This window comes from Pituophis catenifer, unplaced genomic scaffold, assembly GCF_029215685.1.
Source record: "Pituophis catenifer annectens isolate HBS135680 unplaced genomic scaffold, rPitCat1.0.hap2 SCAF_15, whole genome shotgun sequence".
Taxonomy (NCBI): Eukaryota; Metazoa; Chordata; class Lepidosauria; order Squamata; family Colubridae; genus Pituophis; species Pituophis catenifer.
The window spans coordinates 9,796,575-9,816,293 of record NW_027256895.1 but is presented as its reverse complement, the minus strand read 5'-3'; the positions used below and the strand labels follow the sequence as shown (position 1 = coordinate 9,816,293).

The window sequence follows — 19,719 nt, the reverse complement described above, 5'->3', positions numbered from 1 at the left end:
TCAAGGAGAGAACTAAGAACCTAGAACTAAGGAGAAATTTCCTGACAGTTAGAACAATTCATCAGTGGAACAACTTGCCTCCAGAAGTTGTAAATGCTCCAACACTGGAAGTCTGAAGTGAAGTAGAACTCTCCTGCCTAAGCAGGGGGTTGGACTAAAAGACCTCCAAGGTCCCTTCCAACTCTGTTATTCTATTCTATTCTATTCTATTCTATTCTATTCTATTCTATTCTATTCTATTCTATTCTATTCTATTCTATTCTATTCTATTCTATTCTATTCTATTCCATTCTATTCTACTCTATTCTATTCTATTCCATCCATTGCTTGTTTTGCCTTCAGGTGTTTTGGAGAATATGTTGACCCTCTCTTCTTTGTGGCAGCCCCTTAAATATTGGAACACTGCTATCATGTCACCTCTGGTCATCCATATCAAGGATGAGATGATGTAATCTCCATAGGAACTGAAAATAACTTATTCTTATAGAAATTTTCTAGTGGATATAGATTTACAGTGCTTACTTTTTATATTAATAATTTATTGGTTGTCTGTTGTATCCTTTATTCAGAGGCTTTTCTTTATTCAGGTCAGATGCACCTTCAAATTATAGACATAAAACATTCAACACTGAGCAAGCACAATAGGTATAAAACAGGTTGTAGAAATATAGCATGTGTAAAAAATACGTAAAATAAATAGGATTAAAAATAAATGACATTCTCCCAGTATCAGGCCACAATGACAGTATTTTCTTTTGCCAGCATAAGGTCTTCCTCCATACCTGTTAAAGGGCATTATATGCAGCATAACATGTGTGAAATGGATGGTTCTTCTCCACATTCACAAAGAGTGTCTTCTACAGGGAAGTCCCATTTTCTTAGATTGTCCTTTGAACCTCCTATCTCAGCACACGGTCCCATTCAGAAGCTAACAGTAACATAATGTCCCTTCCACCAATTTATCCTAACAACAGCAACTCTATGACGTTGCTCAGGCTGACGCACACCCTCAGTCACCCTATGTGCTTCCAAGGGTTCAAGTAAATCAGGTTTCTCTGAGTTTTGTTCCAAAGTTTAATCATGTAGGACCCCAACTTGTCTTCAAAACAGTGGTGGAATGCTGCCGGTTTAACAACTGGTTTGGTGAGCAGCGCTAAAAATAGAGCATTTAGAAGCTCAGCTGTTTACCTTCCAAGTCAGCAACGGTAGCTAGAACAGCGAGGGGGGAAAATAAGCTGTGCTGCACAATTGAGATGAGTTACAAAGCAGGACAGGATAAAATGGGGCAGGTGGGTAGGGCCAACTGATTGTCGGCGCTACCAGTTTGCCCAAACCAGTTCGAACCAGCTGAATACCACCTCTGCTTCAAAAGTACTGAAGTCCAATAGCACAATAGCAGGTTATAAAGGACAGGATAAAACGGGGCAGGTGGGTAGGGCCAACTGATTGTCGGCACTACCAGTTCGCCCAAACCAGTTCGAACCAGCTGAATACTACCTCTGCTTCAAAAGTACTGAAGTCCAATAGCACGATAGCAGGTTACCTTTCATGGACCTACAGAATGTAATGTGGGAACTTAATCCGGTCTCTGAGAAATAAAAGTTTAATTCACAATTAATTCATGTGAAGATTACTGCATCTTACAATGTACAGAATATCAACAACAATAAAGAAGGTATCTATGCTATATATATATTTTAAAGGAAAAAAAAAAACCTGCCACACAGAAAACCAAAGGTGAACTAAACTTTTCCCCCTGCTTATAACTAGCTTCATCAATTTCTTCAAGATCTTTCATTCAACAATTCTGCTGGAGATACTATATTCCTGGATAAACATGGAGAAATGCCAACTGGTCTTGAAATTACTAATTTGGTTGTCTTCCCAAACAACTCCTTCCACAGGCTTAAAATTGGTCGGGTAAATCCTTACATTTCTGATGGGAGATATTTAACTATAGAGGAGGATAAGATTGTTTGGCACCCAGGATTTAACCAGGTGAAGTATAGTAGATGTCAGCCCTAGAGGCGGCCATCTTTTCTTTTGGATCTTAATTTTATTAGCCACCTAGAATCACATATAGGAAGATAGAAAGCCATTGATACAGCTGTAAATTGATTAAAATATAGCAGAATACAAGGTTTGTAAAGTTGTGATTTTATGGATTTGTCTAATGCATTTGGCTCCATGGTTATCTAGTTATCTATGATTTAGATGGGTTTATCTTTCTTAATTCATTAGAAGAATCCACCATTGTTAAGAAAAAGAATATTAGAATAAAGTATAGAAATAGTATATAGTATAGAAATTATGTGCTAAAAATCATAGAATGGTTTGTATATCTATTTCAGAGGTGGGATTCACTTACCTTCCCTACCGGTTCGCAAATGTAAGCATGCACGTGCACTACCTTTGTGCATGTGCCTAGCCTTCCGCGCATGTGCAGTACTCGTGCATTATGTCCGGGTGGGTGGGCGGAGCCTCCCGCAGTCGCCACTACTGGCTCTCCTGAACCAGACAGAACCAGTTGAATCCCACCTCTGATCTAGTTCCATCTGTAGCTACTGTATATCTGCTCAGCTGATAATAACTGTCTGAAGGTTGCATCACAGAGCTACTGAATAACTAAAAAATGGAATACTATTCTTCTTCACCATTGGCTAGTCCTGAAATCCCTTTTCTTTCTATGGATAGATACGGCCTGTTTCTGTGTGCAACCCTTCCTGTCTTCCTGGTTTTTGGAAAGAAAAGAAAGAAGGAGAGAAATTTTGTTGTTTCAACTGTGTTCCATGCCCAGAAGGGAAGATTTCAAACCAGAAAGGTATGCAATTTCTAAATATAGATAGCCTCCCTTTTCACCTCTTCCAAAAAATAATGCCTACTTCTTTATAAGTTTTCAACCGGGATGATTAGGGGACTGGAGACTAAAACATATGAAGAATGGGATTTGAACCGCTGAACTGCCGACCTTCTGGTCGACAAGTTCAGTGTCTTAGCCACTGAGCCACCGTGTCCCTTACATGACCATGAGGATGCTCCGAAGGTCATTAAATGTGAAAAACTGTCACAAGTCACTTTTTTCAGTGCCATTGTAACTTTGAGCAATCCTTAAATGAACTGTTGTAAGTCTGTATAGCAAATGTTTGGGTTGATGAAGGACCAGCCAATGGAGGAAGAAGCCAGAAAATGTATGATTTCTTGTTGTTTTCCTCAGATATGAATGACTGCTTCAAATGTCCAGAGGATCAATATCCAAGCAGACAGCATGACCACTGCGTTCTCAAAACTATAATTTTCCTATCTTATCAAGATCCCCTAGGAGCTTGTTTAGCATTTCTTGCTCTATTTTTTTCCCTTCTCATACTTTTCTTGCTAGGAATTTTCATCAAGCACAGAGATACTCCAATTGTCAAAGCGAACAATAGAGAACTCACTTACACCCTCCTTGGATTCCTCCTTCTTTGTTTTCTCTGCTCTTTTTTATTTATTGGACAACCCGGGACAATAACCTGTCTATTCCAGCAAGCAGCTTTTGGCTTCGTCTTCTCAGCAGTGGTTTCTTGCATCTTGGCCAAAAATATCACCATCATTGTGGCTTTCATGGCCACCAAACCAGGGTCCAGCCTGAGAAAGTGGATGGGGAAAAAATTGGGCAGATGTATCATTCTTTCTTGCTCCCTTTTTCAAGCAACTATCTGTGTAGTATGGTTGGCCATCTCTCCTCCATTTCCAGATCTGGACCATAACACTCTAATCACTGAAATTATAGCCGAATGCAACGAAGGATCTTCCAACATGTTTTATCTTGTCTTGGGTTACTTGGGCCTTTTGTCCATCATCAGTTTCATGGTGGCTTTCCAAACTAGGAAGTTACCGGATAACTTCAATGAAGCCAAGTTTATCACCTTCAGCATGCTGATTTTTTGTGCTGTTTGGTTTTCCTTCATTCCAGCCTATCTGAGTATCAAAGGGAAATATATGGTAGCTGTGGAGATCTTCTCCATTTTAGCTTCCACTTTTGGACTACTGGGTTGTATATTTTTCCCCAAATTTTACATTATTGTGCTGAGACCTGACTTGAATTCCAAGGAGCACTTAATAAAAACAAAGACTTAAAAATTATTCATTTGTGTCTCTTTTGTCAGCTTGGGAAGTCATATTAACACCAGAAGCTTCCACGCTGCCACCTTCTTGCGCTTGGGAAAGCAGGAGGGAGGATTTAGTAGAGAGATTGTAGTTAGACATAAGAGCATTCTTCTTTTCGGTCAAGGTCATGGTGTTCCTGCATCTGGAGGAGGAGTGGTTGTAGTGGTGGCTCAACTTGGGACAGATGGTGATTGGGCCATGTGATGGACTGATGGGTATAGGGGCTGGATTTGGGGTTTTGATTTACTGAGGGAAAACATGGAACTCTCAGATTCGGGTTTTCCCAGATGTGCCAGTATATCTACTCTAGTAAATGGAAGATTTGAGATGATGCCTGTCTCGGAGTTTTCCATTGAAGTTGGGTTGTTCTGGAATGCTGACATCTTTATTTTGAAAGATCTGCTTCTACAAGGAGGCAATATAGGGCTGAATGCAGATGAGGAATGAGGACAGTGAACTGGAAAAAGTTCAATGAGAAAACACCAAGAGCAATGAGGAATGTTCACACCGACTCACTTATCGACTAATTTTTTAAAATCTCTATCTCCCCATCTATCTCCCAACTTTCCCATTCATCTGAAAAAACTTACATGGAGTTCACAAACAGTGGTTTGCTTTGAAGGTGCTCAGACTAGAATTATGACCATAAATTAATGAAATTTATTTATTTATTTATTTATTTATTTATTTATTTATTTATTTATTTATTTGTTATATTTCTATGCCGCCCACTCTCCAAGGACTCTGGGCAGCTTACAACAATCGACAGTATACTAAATAGCATATTGCCCCCAACAATCTGGGTCCTCATTTTACCCACCTCGGAAGGATGGAAGGCTGAGTCAACCTTGAGCCGATGAGATTTGATCTGCTGATCTGCTGAACTAGCAGTCATCTGAAGTAGCTGCAGTACAGCACTCTAACCACTGTGGCACCTCGGCTCTATAACAATAACACAATAGTTATCCTTTCCTACATCTATCCAAGCCACAGGACAGTTATTGTATACTTTCACCAGCACAAAATGTAAAGATGATTGTCAGTTGGTATGACTTTAACAGGCATTTGACAAATTCATGGAAGATACATCCAACAGTGGCTAATATTGCATGGAAATTTCACTCACTCAAATGAACGATTGTTCAAAACATATCAACTCAGTTCTAGTTGGGGCTTCAAAACTGCAGTGAGTTCAAAATGTACAACCTGTATACTTTCAGGTTCCTGACAACATAATACAAGTTTTGCATGGATCACTAACTGATTTCCACAACCAATTTTAGGCACAATTTTAGGCACCTGTAATGCTCTCCATGAAATGGCTTCCAGATAGATATGGACAATCTTGGCTCAACCAATTATATCACAGAGAGAGATTGTTGACCATCCCTTGTTTTAAGGAGGTTTGGAGAGCTGAAGCAAGGAGAGAAAATTGCAGAGCCAAAACTGTAGAACGGCCTTCTGTTTTATCGGCCTTTGAAAACTCTTGAAATTTTGGAGAGTCTTTTGCATATTTGGTTTGATTTGATCTTGCCATCTGTCCTGTCTCAGACCACACACACACACACACACACACACACACACACACACACACCACGTATCTCAGACACAGACACACACAGACACTCAGTTGCAAGGTACCTCAGAATAAAAGTGGCAGAGTTTCAGGAGCGTGACAATGGTTCAGATGCAACAAGGCAAACAACTAGCTATGGCTAGTTGTTCCCAACTCCAGGGGGCAGTGCTCATCTTTGTTTCAAAGCTGAAGATCCAACGCTGTCCAAAGACATCTCTGTGGTCATGTGGGCAGCATGACTAAACGCCAAAAGTGCATGGAGCACTGTTACCTTCCCATCAAAGGTGGTCCCTATTTTCCTACTTGCATTTTTTATGTGATTTCGAATTGCTAGGTTGGCAGAAGCTGGAACAAGTAATGGGAACTCACCCCATTATGCAGTACTAGGGATTCGAACAGCTGAATTGCCGACCTTTCGATCGACAAGCTCAGCGTCTTAGCCACTGAGCTACCACGTCCCTTACCTCTGTACTTACATTTAAATTTGATACTTCTTTAAATGCAATTGTGTCATTTCAGACAATTTATATGGATGCTTAGAAAACTTTCATTGATTGACTTGAGACTAGCTGGTCTCTGGCTTTCCTCAAAACATATTCCCCCACTAAGTTCTGTGAGCCTCCCTTGGAAGTTGTTGGAACAGAGAACAGGATTTCCCATAAATCCAGATTTCCAAGTAAATCAGAATGGTAAAACTACACCTATCAGAATAACTTAAACATATATTTGAATTTTGATGTTTCTCCTCTCAACTTAAAAACATAACAAAAAGAAAAGAAAAGAAAAGAAAAAGCATTTAAACACATCTTCTTATCAGTTGCTCCCTGTTATTTAAATCATACCTAAATACAATAATGTAACACTTGGGGAAAAAGATGCAACCTAGGAGCCCAGCACTGGAGGACAAAATGGAGAAGATCTCCACAGCCACCATGGCTTTTCCCCTGGTGCTCAGGTACGTTGGGACAAAGGAGACCCACACACTGCAGAAAGCCAACATGCTGAAGGTGATGAACTTGGCTTCATTAAAGCTGTCAGGCAGTTTACGAGCCTGGAAAGCCACAATGAAGCTGGCAAATGAAAGGAGGGCCATATAGCTCAGGATACAATAAAACATAACAACTGACCCCTCGTTGCATTGTAGGACCATTTCTTCAGTTGTTGAATGCATGTCTAATTCTGGGAATGGGGGAGAGGTGGATAACCAAACAATACAGATGCTTGCTTGGAGTAGAGAACAGAAAAGGACAATAGAAACAGCCAGTCTTTTCCCCACCCATGACCTTATCCGAGATCCTGGCTTGGTGGCCTTGAAGGCAAGAGAAACAAGGATGGTTTTGGCCAACACACAAGAGATGGACAATGAGAAGGTGAGGCCAAATGCAGACTGTCTGAGGAGACAGGTGACTCTCCCAGGTTGTCCAATAAAGAGCAAAGGGCAGAGGAAGCAGAACAGAAGGGAGACGAGGAGAATATAGGTCAGATCCCGGTTATTGGCTTTGACAATGGGACTGTCTTTGTGCTTCATAAAAGTTCCCAGCACCCATATTGTATTTAGGGAAAATACAGCAGCAAGACAAGCTAAACTATACCCTAAAGGTTCTTCATAAGACAGAAAGTTTATCCTTTTCAGGCGACATCCATTTTTTCCTTGATTTGGATACTGATCTTCTGGACATTGGACACAAGCTACCATATCTGAAATTGAAAGAAGAAAAAGACATGTGTTGTAATCAGGAAAAATAAAATAGCAACAGTGATTAAACTGAGTCCTAAAGATTCTTTATAAGACAAGCAAATAATTTTTTCATAATGCATCCAACTTTGTAATGATGTGTGTGTTGATTTTCAGAGCACTGAAAGTAAGTCAGAATGTCTAAAAAGAAAAAAAAAAGATGCCAATTTAGATTCATGAGACAAAGAATTAATGCCATGCTTAGAATCATATAATTTTCAATGAACTTCTTCATTGTCTCATTCCACTTCCAAATACAGTGATACTTTGGTACTCAACTGCTTTGAAACTCTTTGAATTTGGCATCTTGACAGGAAAAGTTTTTCCCGGTATTCATTGTATGTTCAGTACTCAACACACAAGCTGGAACTAGTCAGTTTTGTCTTCATTGTGACTCACTATATTATTCATTGTGGGGAAAAATTGTTTGGTACTCATTGTTTTTGTAGAATGGGACAACTTGAGGCGGCCAACTCACCCAACTTGCCATGATCAACTGAGCGCGGCCAACTCACCATGGCAAATTCATGGTGCGACAACTTGCCATGGCATACTCACTGTGTCACAACTCACCACGGGACAATTCAGCAATTCAATGTAAGTATTTAAAATAATTTTTAAAATAATTTAATTTTGGTCATTCACATTTCATTTTGTCCCTCCTTTGGCATCCTTTCTTTAATGATTCAATTCCACCATTTCTTTGCTATAAATGCAACTCTTGTCCTGCGGTGGCTTGTCCTGTAGCAAATTGGCCAAGGCAAAATGTCCCACTGTGAGTTGGCTGCACTGAGATGGCTGTGCCGAGTTGTCCTAGACCAGCGATGGCTAACTTTTTTGCCGTTACGTGCCAAAAGCGGGGAGAGCATGGGGGATCACAGGCACGCATGCCCACATCCATAATTCAATGTGCCGACCCTCCTGCGCATGTGCATGCAACCCCCCCCCATGCTCCCCCCTGCTTTTGGCATGCGATGGCACAGTGGGCCTGCCCATTTTTCACCCTCCCCAGGCTCCAGAGGCTTTCTTGGAGCCTGGGGAGAGTGAAAATGGCCTTCCCCACCCTGCCGGAAGCCTTCTGGAGACTGGAAACGGCCCATTTCCCAACTTCCGGTGGGACTGGAAGGCCCATTTTTCACCCTCCCCAGGCTCCAGAGGCTTTCTAGGAGCCTGGGGAGGGTGAAAACAGCCTTCCCCACCACCCCTGGAGGCCCTCTGGAGGCCGGAAACAGCTCATTTCCTGACTTCCAGTTGCACCAGAAGGCCTGAGAATCAGCTGGCCGGCACGCACATGTGCACTGGAGCTGAGCTAGGGCAACACTCATGTGCCCACTGATATGGCTCCATGTGCCACCTGTGGCATGTGTGCCATAGGTTCGCCATCACGGTCCTAAACCTTCATTTTTGGTTCTCATTATATCTTGAACAAATTAATGTTGAGTACTGAGGAACCACTGTAAAATGACATGAATGCACAACCTGAACAAAAAACAGATTAGCTGAAAGTATTAAGTGATTTCTGTGGAAGTCTGTCTGAAATTTCAACTTCATCTCTATAACAAAAAAAATCAGAGTACTTTGTCAAATTACCCATCTCTTTGGAGATTTTCCCCTCTGGACATGGAACACAATCATAGCAGCAGAATTTTTTCCCTTCATTCTTCCTCTTCTGATAACCAAGGTGACAATAGTCATTGCACAGAGAAATGGGAAGGACCTAATTATCAATATTAAATGTTGGAAGATGAAGATGTATTATTTTGAAGAAAAAATAGTTATTACACTGTAAATAAAATGCTCTATTATATTAAAAGGAATATACTAACCAAAGGATTAACAAAAGGATCAAAAATCAATTTATTTGAAAATACAGTTGGGTTCATTTTAATTGGAAATTTAATTTGAATTTGTGAGCATATCTGATCTGGATTTCCGGGTTTTTCAATTATCAGGATTTCAATATGGGATATTTCATTAATTTAATTCATTGAGTGAGAAAAATTGAGTCAATCAAATTCCCTTTAAATCAAAGCACTGATGTATCTTCACTCAAACATGATAATGTAGTCACTTAAATACATGTGTTTTTCTTTCACATTTTTTTTTTCAATTTTTAAGGAAAGTATAATAAGTAATGTGCAAAAAATATATTTGTCTTAGTTTTTAACAGTAAAAGTTGAAAGAATGTTCTTCTTGATTTTTATAAGTTGTCTGGAAGAAAAACACTAAATATCCCAACCAAATAAACCCATCTTACAATGGCCATCCAATTCCTTGCATCCATACCTGGTTAAACGATCTGTGCCAAACTATCGTGTCCTCATTTATGTCTAATTCCTTTCCTTTGAGAGCATTAGGGTTCACTCTTCCAACCTGTACTGTCTGGTAAGTGGAATTGGGAAAGACAGCTATATTTATAATATCAAATCCACCCTCCATCTTCTTTTGATCATAAAAAGTCAACGTCTCTCCAAGAGAATTATTGAATTTCATGCCTTTCAGAAATCGATGGAGCTAGATTATTGGGATGAATAAAATAGGAAAATAAAGTAATTTTGTCATAGAAGTACTATACATTTGAGGGAGAAACTCTGAAAACATAGACAATCTATTTGTCCAACATGTTGAGAAACTGTTTACTGCCCTCAACATAGGGGGTACTGTCAACTCACAAAACATCCCTTGCCTGCTCTCGAGTTGCCATAGGTAAGGGGGATGGGAAACAGGCAAAGCAGCACTGCTGCCAAAAACACATTCCAGACATATCTCTCTCAAGGCTGTCTCCCAGGGTTATCTACAGCGGCCGGAGAGGAGTGATCTCTACAACCCACAAAATCGTTCCATTGGTGAATGTGACTGATGACACACCCTGGGGGAAGGGGGGAAACAGGGTCAAGATAGGGTCATAAATTACATGGGGTCAGAGTTGGCCTCACTTGGAATGTGCTGGCATTAAGCTCCTAAAAAATGACTGGATTTCTTTTGAAGCTTGGCTCAAGGCTCATGGTTTAATTAGGGTATCCATCAGAACCCTGACAGGGTAGCATAGTAAGAAGGTTTCAATACTTCAATTTAAGGAATAGTCAAATAAAAGGTAAAATGAATTCTAGGCTAGTACAACCCCTTGATCCCAGTCCCAGGAAGAGGCATATAAAAAACTGGAGAAACAATTTTCAAACCTGCTCCTCACTTCCCATCTATTTTCATTTCATGTTATTCTCATAGATATAAGGCTGGTAAGGATGTGTTAAGGACTGAACAACACCTAAGGAGCATTCATTTACTATCTTCATCAATAGGTGAAATTCCTGAATAGATATATGGCAGTGATGGCTAAACATTTTGCCATTGCATGCCAGGAGTGGGGGGGGGGAGTGGGGGGGGTATCACGTGCACCTGTGCCCACATCCATAGTACTATGCGCCCTGCCCCTTGCATGTGCATGCGACCTCCTCACGCTGCCCACGTTCCTGGCACGTGATGGCCCAGTAGGTCTGTTTTTCTCTCTCTCCAAGCTCCAGAGCCTTTCTAAGAGTCTGGGGACAGCAAAAATGGCCTTCTCCACGCTCCAGAGGCCATCCGGAGGCCAGAAATGTCCCATTTGCCAACTTCTGGTGAGACCGGAAGGCCTGTTTTTTGCGGTCTCCAGGCTCCAGAGCCTTTCTAGGAGACTACGGAGGGCGAAAATAGCCTCCCTCCCCCATGGAGGCCTTCCAGAGGACAAAAATGGCCCATTTGCCAACTTCTAGGGCCAAACAGGCCATTTCCAGCCTCCGGATGGCATCCAGGGGGTTGGGGAAGGCCGTTTTTGCCCTCCCCAGATTCCTAGAAAGGCTCTGAAGCCTGGGGAGAGAGAAAAACAGGCCCTCCCCACACACCCCGAAGCCCTCCAGAGGCAGGAAACAGCCTGTTTCCCTACTTCTGATGGGCCCAGATGGCCCAAAAATCAGTTGGCTGGCATGCTCATGTGTGCCTGGAGCTGAGCTCACATGCCCACCGTTCACAATCACGGATATAGAGCTTTGAAAACCAGAAGATGTGTTCAGGGGTCTCCAAGCCCTGGTCTGTATATTAGTCCACAACCTGTTGGGAACTGGGCTGGGCAAGTGGTGGGCAAGCACACAAAACTTCATCTGCACATGCACAGGATTGTGTGCACAGGTTGTGCACACAAAACTATCTCCCCTTCTGCCACTGCGACCGCTGCACCCACTGCCAATCCATGGAGCCAGAAAGGTTGGGGATCACTGTCTTGGTTCATTCAAGTTTCAATCCTTGCATCCTGAAGATGTCCAAGGAATAAAATGGAAAATCTATTACTGTGAACTTAAACCCAACAACGACATAGAAAAATTCAGCTGAATTCAGTTTTTTATTTGCTTACACTCAATAGACAGAATCTTTCCTGATTTCTAAACCCTTACTATTCTTATCCTAACAGATATAACCTGAGAGATTCAAAGTATGGCTATTCTAATTCCTTTCTATCTTTTTTTTAAATATCCGGGCTGTGTGTCTCTTATCTCCCTCAACTTTCTGGAATGTGTTCCCTTCTTCCTGGGAATCTGACTGTTCACTGTAGTCCATCAAACCAGCTCTACTTCTACAAACATCATTTCTATCAATACAAAGATGCAAATAAAGATAAATACAATCAATGGACATTAATATCTGCTTCTTCCCTGCTTGAATTGTGCACCCTAACTTTACTATGACCTAGTGCAAAGTATTTGTAGCACACAAATCACCTGCCATGGTTGTGAATCTTGATGTGCTGATAATTTATGCCTCAAAAAATGCCTGTGGTTAGATCGAAGTATGGAAATAGTATGTAAAGCTTGAGCCAATACATAGACTGCATTATAGATACTATAGCTGTGCCCGGACATTTCCAGCTCAAAAAGAGCTCTAGGAATGTCCTTCATCCTCTCCTTTCCAGTACAAATTTCATTGTCCGGAAGGGTCAAAGTATGAGTTGGCAATGAACAATCAAATACTTGTTCCCAGAAAAGTGGAAAAAATCTATCTTCTTGAATCCAAGGAGGTTTTATGAACTTCAGGAATTCCTTGAACCCTGGAATGTCTTTGGAGTGAATTGTAAAAAAAATGGCACCATCCAAACACTGGGCAGGCAAACTCCTTGTTTGCATGCCCGTTAACAAATAGACAATCTGGGCAGTCATGATCCATACTTTTCCCAAGGAACTCTGCTCGTGTCTAGGATGAAACGTGAATACAGTATTAATGATCCATGCAATTGTCAACGTTTCGCCACAGACGATAAAGGTATTGATCTTCTCATCAGCTATGTGCTTGTAAATATTTTCCCCTATAAGGTACATTTCAGATAAATTGTCCCAGTGGGTTAAATAGGGAATTCTTTGTGTACAAGCAGAGCAGATTCCATGCTGGGAAAAGAGAGATTCCATGGTCTCCAGAAAATATTCTCCGTGTCTATTATCAATAGCAAAGAGCCCAACCCATCTCCACCCAAAATGTTGAAGCAGTCGGATAATCCCAATGTATTGTGAAGACTCATTCGGAACCATGGAGTAATAGATGGGAATTTCAGCACTATGAATATCCTTTGGGGCAAATGACCCATATGTCAGCTAAAAGAAAATAAATACCTATTATGTACTATCATCATCATCATCATCATCATCACCATCATCATCAATTTCTCTTTTTCTATTCGGAAAAGTATATTTCTTGACAAATTTGGTCACATTGTGGCAGTGGTGAAATCCAAATTTTTTTACTACCGGTTCTGTAGTAAACTACTACTGACTTGGTGGGCGTGATGTGGCTTGGTAGGCATGGCTTGGTGGGCATGGCAGGGGAAGGATACTGCAAAATCCCCATTCCCAACCCACTTTGGGGCCAGCCAAAGATGGTATTTACCGGTTCTCCGAACTACTCAAAATTTCCACTGCCGGTTCTCCAAACTGCTCAAAATCTCTGCTACCGGTTCTCCAGAACCTGCTGGATTTCACCCCTGCATTGTGAGCTATGTGGGCATTGTTCAGAATATAATCTTTTTTTTTTCATCACCCTCATTTGGAAAAAAGGAAGGAGGAGGGAATTTTCATGCTTCTGTTCTCAAAGATCCTACCTGTGGATTTCATCTTTCATTAAACAGTGTGTCATCTGGGTACAAATTTTTTGTGCAATAGCCATTAACATTGGTTTAACCATTAAAAATGAACCATGTTCATTATTTATCTATTTTTGAATTAATACTAATATATAACATATCTACTATTGTAACATTTCTCTTCTTAGCTTATTTGACTTTGTAATACATTTTTGATATTTCATTCCTATGTTTTTTATTTTTAGTTTTCATATTTATTCTCTAACCATTGATAAAATAACTCCCATATACTATAATATTAGAATGTGCAGAAATGAATAGATTAACACTTGCAATTAAAGGAAAGGAAGAAGCGGGCTACCTGTGGAATCTTGTAAAACTGTATAAGGTCTGCAATATAGGATGAGGTTTCAGAGCTGAGTCCCCCAATGACAGAAATGAGATTTTTCCTGGTGTCACACTTGTAGTTGGGGATGAATTTCCGTGACTTGTAGAGGAGGTCTAGAGTGGTCCGATAGGTCATCATTGCATTGTAGTAGCTGTCATGGATATGGAAGCCAAGAGTGACGTTGGACAAGATTTTTGGATTCTCATTGATCTCCTTCACAGCAAATACCAAGGCAAGGACATGCTGGTAGAATTTTGTTATCACGCTGAAAACAGGATAATTTATACGTGTCATTAAACATTTTAATTCTTGCCATTTTCCTGTAATCTCACGGAGGTGCTTCAGTCAATATTCAAGGACAAAGGAAGAACAGCCATTTCAAAGCTATTGCCATCTCTACTGAACTGAACTAAAGGAAAATGATTCTGGGACTCAGCATTCTGGATCAATGGGTGCCAAATGAAAGGAAACTACAGTGGATGGATAAGAAAATGAGGAATGAAGAAACATCTATAATAATAATAATAATAATAATAATAATAATAATAATAATAATAATAATAATAATAATAATAATAATAATAATAATAATTTATTGTCACTGTATGTGTATACACAGTATACCCATGCAATGAAATTCACTTAACACCCAAAGACCAGGTCCAATACACACAACAATCCTCAAACACACTCCCACCCACTGCAATTCCCCACCCCTAAACCACCCAAACATCCACACAACAGACCAAGAAATGCTGTCCAACTGCTCATTGATGGTGGCCCTTTAGTTCATTGTTGAGTGCAATTATAGCTCTGGGATAAAAACTATTCAGAAAATGTGTGTGGTCTGAGTTTGAATTGTTCCGTATCTTCTGCCAGAAGGCAACAGTCCAAAAAGATTGTAAGCAGGATGGGAAGAGTCTCTGAGAATGTTATGAGACTTTCTCAAACAGCAAGATTCAAAGATGTCATCCAGGGCTGGTAGCTGGAATCCGAAGATATTCTGGGCAGTTTTAATGGTTCTCTGTAGAGCTTTTTTGTCCACTACAGAGCTGCTCCCATACCATGCAAGAATGCCGTATGTCAGGACACTTTCAATGATGCTGCGGTAGTAGGACAGAAGTAGATGCTGAGATAGATTTATCTTCCTGAGCTGAGATAGATTTATTTTCCTGAGCATTCTCAGGAAGTACAGTCTCTTCTGTGCTTTCTTCACAAGCATGTTAAAGGGAAAGGATAGAGAAAAATGTTCTGCTAGAGAAGAAATTCAGGAAACTGATGAAAATAACACAATAACAGAATTGGAGGGGACATTGGAAGTCTTCTAGTCCAACCCCACGCTCAAGTAGGATACCCTATACAACAAGCGGCTGTCCAGATTCTTGTTAAAAACTTGCAGTGTTGGATCCCCCACAACTTTTGAAAGCAAGTGATTCTACTGATTGATAGTTCTAATTGTTCTAACAGTTCTAACGAAGGAAATTTCTCCTTAGTTCGAGGTTGCTTTTCTCCTTGATTAATTTACATCTATTGTTTTTTGGTTTTCCTTCTGCTCTTTCGGAAAATAGGTTGTGGCAGCCCCTCAAATATTGGAACATGGCTATCATGTCATCCCTACTATATATAGTATAATATAGTATAGATAGTGTAGTATTTATACTAATATCTATAAACCTATATCTAACAGTATAGATTGTAGATATGACTCTGTGGTCAAATGCATCTTCTTTAACACACTTTTTTTTTATTGTCTGCTGTCCTGTACCTGTTCAAATCTCCACAGTCAATAATCCCTTGACTTTCTAAATTTTAATAATTAATTGCTTTGATTTCCCCTGCCCAAACTTTGACATAGCTGCTGACTGAAAAAGTTTCTCCTCTTTAGAAAAAAATAAAATTGCTTTGCCATTGTTATGCTACAGAAGTCTCTTATTATAAAATAGCTATTTTCACATTTCTGGTAAGTTTAGTGTTATGTAAATTTCCTCCCAGTTTTCTGCTTCGAGCATAAAGGACAGTAGTGGCCAAAATTGTGGAAACCTTTTGGGAAAAATGTATTTTCTAAAACTAGCTAATAACACCCCCCCTTTTTTTTTTTGGAGTAGTACCATAAAATTATACATCAATGGAAAGATAATTTAATCAAGAAGGTAAAGCAATAGCTTTTATGAAGGATTTGCTATTAGAATAGCAGTTACAGTATAAAGAAGAAAAGTGAAACATGTAGGGAAAAAAATGAGATTTATAAAAAATTATTCCCATAGAAAAAACGAGATATACAAAAATTATCACCATGTCAGTTAATACTTAGTTGGGTAACCTTTAGCATGAATTACCACCTTACAACGTCTTCCCATGGAGTGAATCAAGTCTTTTAGTTTTGCAGCTGTTATCATGTGAAATCAAGATTGAATTATTGTTTCTATGAACTGGGTTTTATTGCTGGGTCGCTTCTAACTAACAAGTTTCTTTAGTCAGCTCCATAGATTTTTCCCATTGGGTTAAGGTCTGGGCTATTCCCAGGCCATTCCAGCAGTGGAACAGGATTATCTTGAAACTCCCCAAAAAGGGATGTTATTAGCCATCAAACCTCAAAAATACACTTTTCCCATAAGGTTTCCACAATTTTGGCCTCTACTGTATAACTAATAGTATAGATTGTAGATATGACTCTGTGGTCAAGTGCATCTTCTTTAACACACTTTTTTTATTGTCTGCTGTCCTGTATCTGTTCAAATCTCCATAAAATCAACAAACCTTTGGCTTTCTAAATTTTAATAATTAATTGATTTGATTTATTTTCCCCAAACTATCATGCAGCTGCTGACTGAACAGTGTTCTCCTCTTTATAAAAAAATAAAATAAAATTGTTTTGCCATTGCTATGCTACATATGAAATCACAGAAGTCTCTTATTATAAGATAGCTATTTTCACGTTTCTGGTAGATTTAGTGTTTTGTAAATTTCCTCCCGGTTTTCTCCTTCGAGCAAAAACTAGGTTTCCTGATCTAAGGTTTTTCCAATATAAAATTTTGTTGCATTAAAAACAAGCAATGCTTTTTATAAAATTTCAAATTCCAAACTGTAGCATCTTTTATTAGAAAGTATTCTAATTCCCTAGTATATAGTAGCAGGTTCGAATCTCGCCAAGGCTCAAGGTTGACTCAGCCTTCCATCCTTTCTAAGGTAGGTAAATTGAGGACCCAGTTGTGGGGGCAATAAGCTGACTTTGTATAAAATATACAAAAGGATGAAGGCTATTGCTGAGCACATTGTAAGCCACCCTGAGTCTTCAGAGAAGGACGGCATATAAATCAAATTAAAAAAAAAATGCTCTCTAGGTATAGACCTTCCACCACCAGTAGTGTCCCATGTTGGTCTGCGTTCACCAGCTTCAAAATTGCTGTTAAGATCAAGGCGGAAGACAAACTTTTAGCTCTGATTCTTCTTCATATAGTGATAATACTGAAAAAGGTCTGAGTGACAATGTAGAGTTCCAGCAACACAACTTAATTTCGGGCAGTTAAAATCACAAGACATGTATGTTCATTTTTTCTACTCCCAGTCTCCATGGGGTGGTCCTCATATATATATATATATATATATATATATATATATATATATATATATATATATATATATATATATATATACTGTATATATATTTCTTTTCCCTAATGTCTTCTTCAATTGTTTACAGTTTTGATGGAGGGAGAAAATGATTATCATTGAAATAATTTCAGTGGGGAGTTCTGTCTTCAGCATTTTCTTTCCCACTGTTGACAATATATATATATATATATATGAAAAGGGGTAGTTGAATTTAATATTTTCTAATTTATTTTCTCTTTGTGATGCAATCATTTGAAAAGTTCAGAGGGGAACTTTGACTCATCAGAAAGCTACACTTTGAGCATTAAAACTTTGATCATTTTTCCACTTTTCAACTAAAAATGTTTTTGTGTTCACGCAAGGTTCACAATAACAATTACACAAATGAATTCCTTTAGTAAAATGAATGATTACAAATATCACTCCCCAGAACTTTTTGGAAATCAGAACATTGTTCCATATGTAATTTGTAGGCCTCCTTATGAATAACACAACAGATCAGTTAGGTTTAGCTGCAGGACCTGATCCATATCTATCTGAAAGGAATCGGTAATCAGAGAAAGGCAATTGTTCTGAGTGGAATGGGACTTTTAGTCTCTGACTTTTCATTCTCCTCGGGCATTTCTCTGCAGGCTATTCTCCACCCCCCCCCAATTTATCTCCTCAGCTGGCACATCTCCAGTCATTTGCCCTGGGGAATGGGCCACCGCCCTCTTCGTCCCAGATCCTTCGACACGGCCAATTCACAGAAAGAGTTTTGTTCTTTTGTCAAAAAGATTTTTTTTAGGGTGGTGGGAACGATGAGAAGATTAGTAGTAGTACAGACTTAGTATTAATAACTTAATATTAATAACTTCCTATTGAACAAGGTACTTAGCCAATTCTGGTTTATTATATGTATTCTTAATATCACATGAATATGGTTCAGTTTCTATGAGTATAACTGTCAGGGGCCAGATTTTGTTATATGGTTTGTGAAGTCAGATTCATTCATATATCCTCCACCGTGCTGTAAATTATTCTGTTCAATTGGCTCTTAACCATGTTTGCTACTTGGTGATTATAATAAAATAAGGAAAAAAGATCTTGATAGCAAAAGTCTGAATAGAAAGATTCAGACTATAGGTTTCAGTGAAAACAAATTATAACTTTTATCAGAGCTATTTTTTATTATTTTATTATATTTTTAATTTTATTTAATTTAATTATTTTTATTTTATTTTTTATTTTATTATCATATCGTATTATTATTTTATTATTTATTTTATTATTATTTTATTTGGTTTGTTTTTTAATTTAATTTAATTATTTTATTTTAATTTAATATTTTATTTTATTATTTTTAAATTAATTTTAGAGAAAAAAACTACAACTGAGTAATGCATAAATTGGAGAAAATCTCTCTAGCCACCATGATTTTTTTTTCTTGGTACTTAGGTATGTATGTCAAAATAAAGGAGACTAACTGCAGAAGGCCAACATGCTGAAGGAGATGAACCTGACTTCATCAAAACAATCAGGTGGATTATGAACCTGGAAAACCACAAAATGAAGCTGCCAAATGAAAAGAGGACTGGATAGGACAGGACACTATAGAAACATAAACATTGACCAGTGGTGGGTTGCTACCAGTTCGCCCCGAGTCAAGCGAACCTGTAGCAGCGGCGGCAGGTAGTGGCACACGCATGCACAAGCGAACCGGTAGCAAACTAAATTGAAACATACTACTGACATTGACCCTTCGTTGCATTGAAGAATTGATTATTTCGTTATTGAGTACATGTCTAAATCAGGGAATGGAGGCAACATTGACAGCCATGCCATAAACATGTTTGCTTGAAAAGAAGATCAGGAAGAATAGAGTTGACATGTCTTTTTACCCCATTCCACTTCCTCATATCGGGACCTGGCTTTCTGAACACAAGAAATTAAAAAGACGTTTTCAGATTTTGCTTATTTGCTTCTGAAAGACAGCGAGCATCTGAGAGAGATGGGCCAATTACTATAATTAGAAATATTCCACTGGGTAACAATTAGTATTGGGATACTAACTTAGTGTCATTATTCCTCACCCCCCTCCTTTCCAGATCTGAATTGAAGTCATTTCTGCTCCTTCATCGCCAACAAGCAAAAATAAGATTTCAGACAATGTTCCTGATTGACCC

General features: G+C 39.1%; 1 protein-coding gene across 1 annotated transcript; it reads right to left on the bottom strand.

Moving 5' to 3' along the window:
* Window positions 1–6,518: 6,518 nt before the first annotated feature.
* LOC139324340 (vomeronasal type-2 receptor 26-like) lies at window positions 6,519–14,080 on the bottom strand. Its single transcript, XM_070954062.1, has 5 exons — window positions 13,916–14,080; window positions 12,206–13,069; window positions 9,744–9,971; window positions 9,048–9,174; window positions 6,519–7,420 (listed from the first exon to the last, which is right to left on the bottom strand). Exons 1-5 carry the CDS (start codon window positions 14,078–14,080, stop codon window positions 6,519–6,521), a joined length of 2,286 nt encoding a protein of 761 aa, XP_070810163.1.
* Window positions 14,081–19,719: the final 5,639 nt, after the last annotated feature.

Coding starts and splice junctions, on each gene's coding strand:
- LOC139324340 (XM_070954062.1), bottom strand. CDS start 14,080: ATGATGACCTATCGGACCACTCTAGACCTCCTCTACAAGTCACGGAAA. Junction 13,070..13,915: donor AGTTTTACAAGATTCCACAG/GTAGCCCGCTTC, acceptor ATTTTCTTTTAG/CTGACATATGGGTCATTTGC. Junction 9,972..12,205: donor AAGATTCACAACCATGGCAG/GTGATTTGTGTG, acceptor CCAATAATCTAG/CTCCATCGATTTCTGAAAGG.